Source organism: Volvox carteri (genome assembly GCF_000143455.1).
Source record: "Volvox carteri f. nagariensis unplaced genomic scaffold VOLCAscaffold_73, whole genome shotgun sequence".
NCBI lineage: Eukaryota > Viridiplantae > Chlorophyta > Chlorophyceae > Chlamydomonadales > Volvocaceae > Volvox > Volvox carteri.
Genome location: NW_003307616.1, coordinates 446,669 through 447,106, shown reverse-complemented (window position 1 = coordinate 447,106; position 438 = coordinate 446,669). Strand labels below are relative to the sequence as shown.

Sequence of the window (438 nt, the reverse complement as noted above, 5' to 3'; positions counted from 1 at the left end):
CCGGAAGGGGGAGGAGGGGCGGGAGGAGGGGTGTGTGGCCGCTGGGGACATGTCTGGGCTGGGTTTGCCTCTTTGTCGCCTCCTCCCCGTTCCCCTCCTCGCCCTTTGCTTCGGATCGCCAGGATAGCAGTTTGCGGCTTCGGACGTGTCGGTAGTTGGTTGGTCGGTTGGTCGGTTCCCCCCCTCTCCACCACCCTGTATGATTTCCCCCTTTCCCTCCCCCCCTTCCCCTTCAAGAACGCCTATCGGTCAGTTCTGCTTCTGGTACACTCTTTACCTGGCAGCAGCTTCCCTCCCCCCTCCCCCCCCCGGCCCCCCCTCGCCCCCCCAGGCCGATCAGCTGTTGGCATCCGCCTTCGCCGAGGACATCAACCACATCAGCGACCACTGCGGGAGGAGGGCTCCTCCTCGGGGGGGGTCGGAGGAGACTCTACAGCA

The 438-nt window shown here is 65.5% G+C and overlaps 1 protein-coding gene across 1 annotated transcript in view; it reads left to right on the top strand.

Moving 5' to 3' along the window:
• VOLCADRAFT_68157 (uncharacterized protein) overlaps window positions 1-438 on the top strand; it is a gene marked incomplete at both ends in the record, with an annotated part of 4,010 nt that overhangs the window by 1,469 nt on the left and 2,103 nt on the right. Inside the window, one exon of the mRNA XM_002957424.1 lies at window positions 254-417. Within this exon, the coding sequence (XP_002957470.1) occupies window positions 254-417 (164 nt within the window). The remainder of the gene's footprint in view (window positions 1-253; window positions 418-438) is intronic.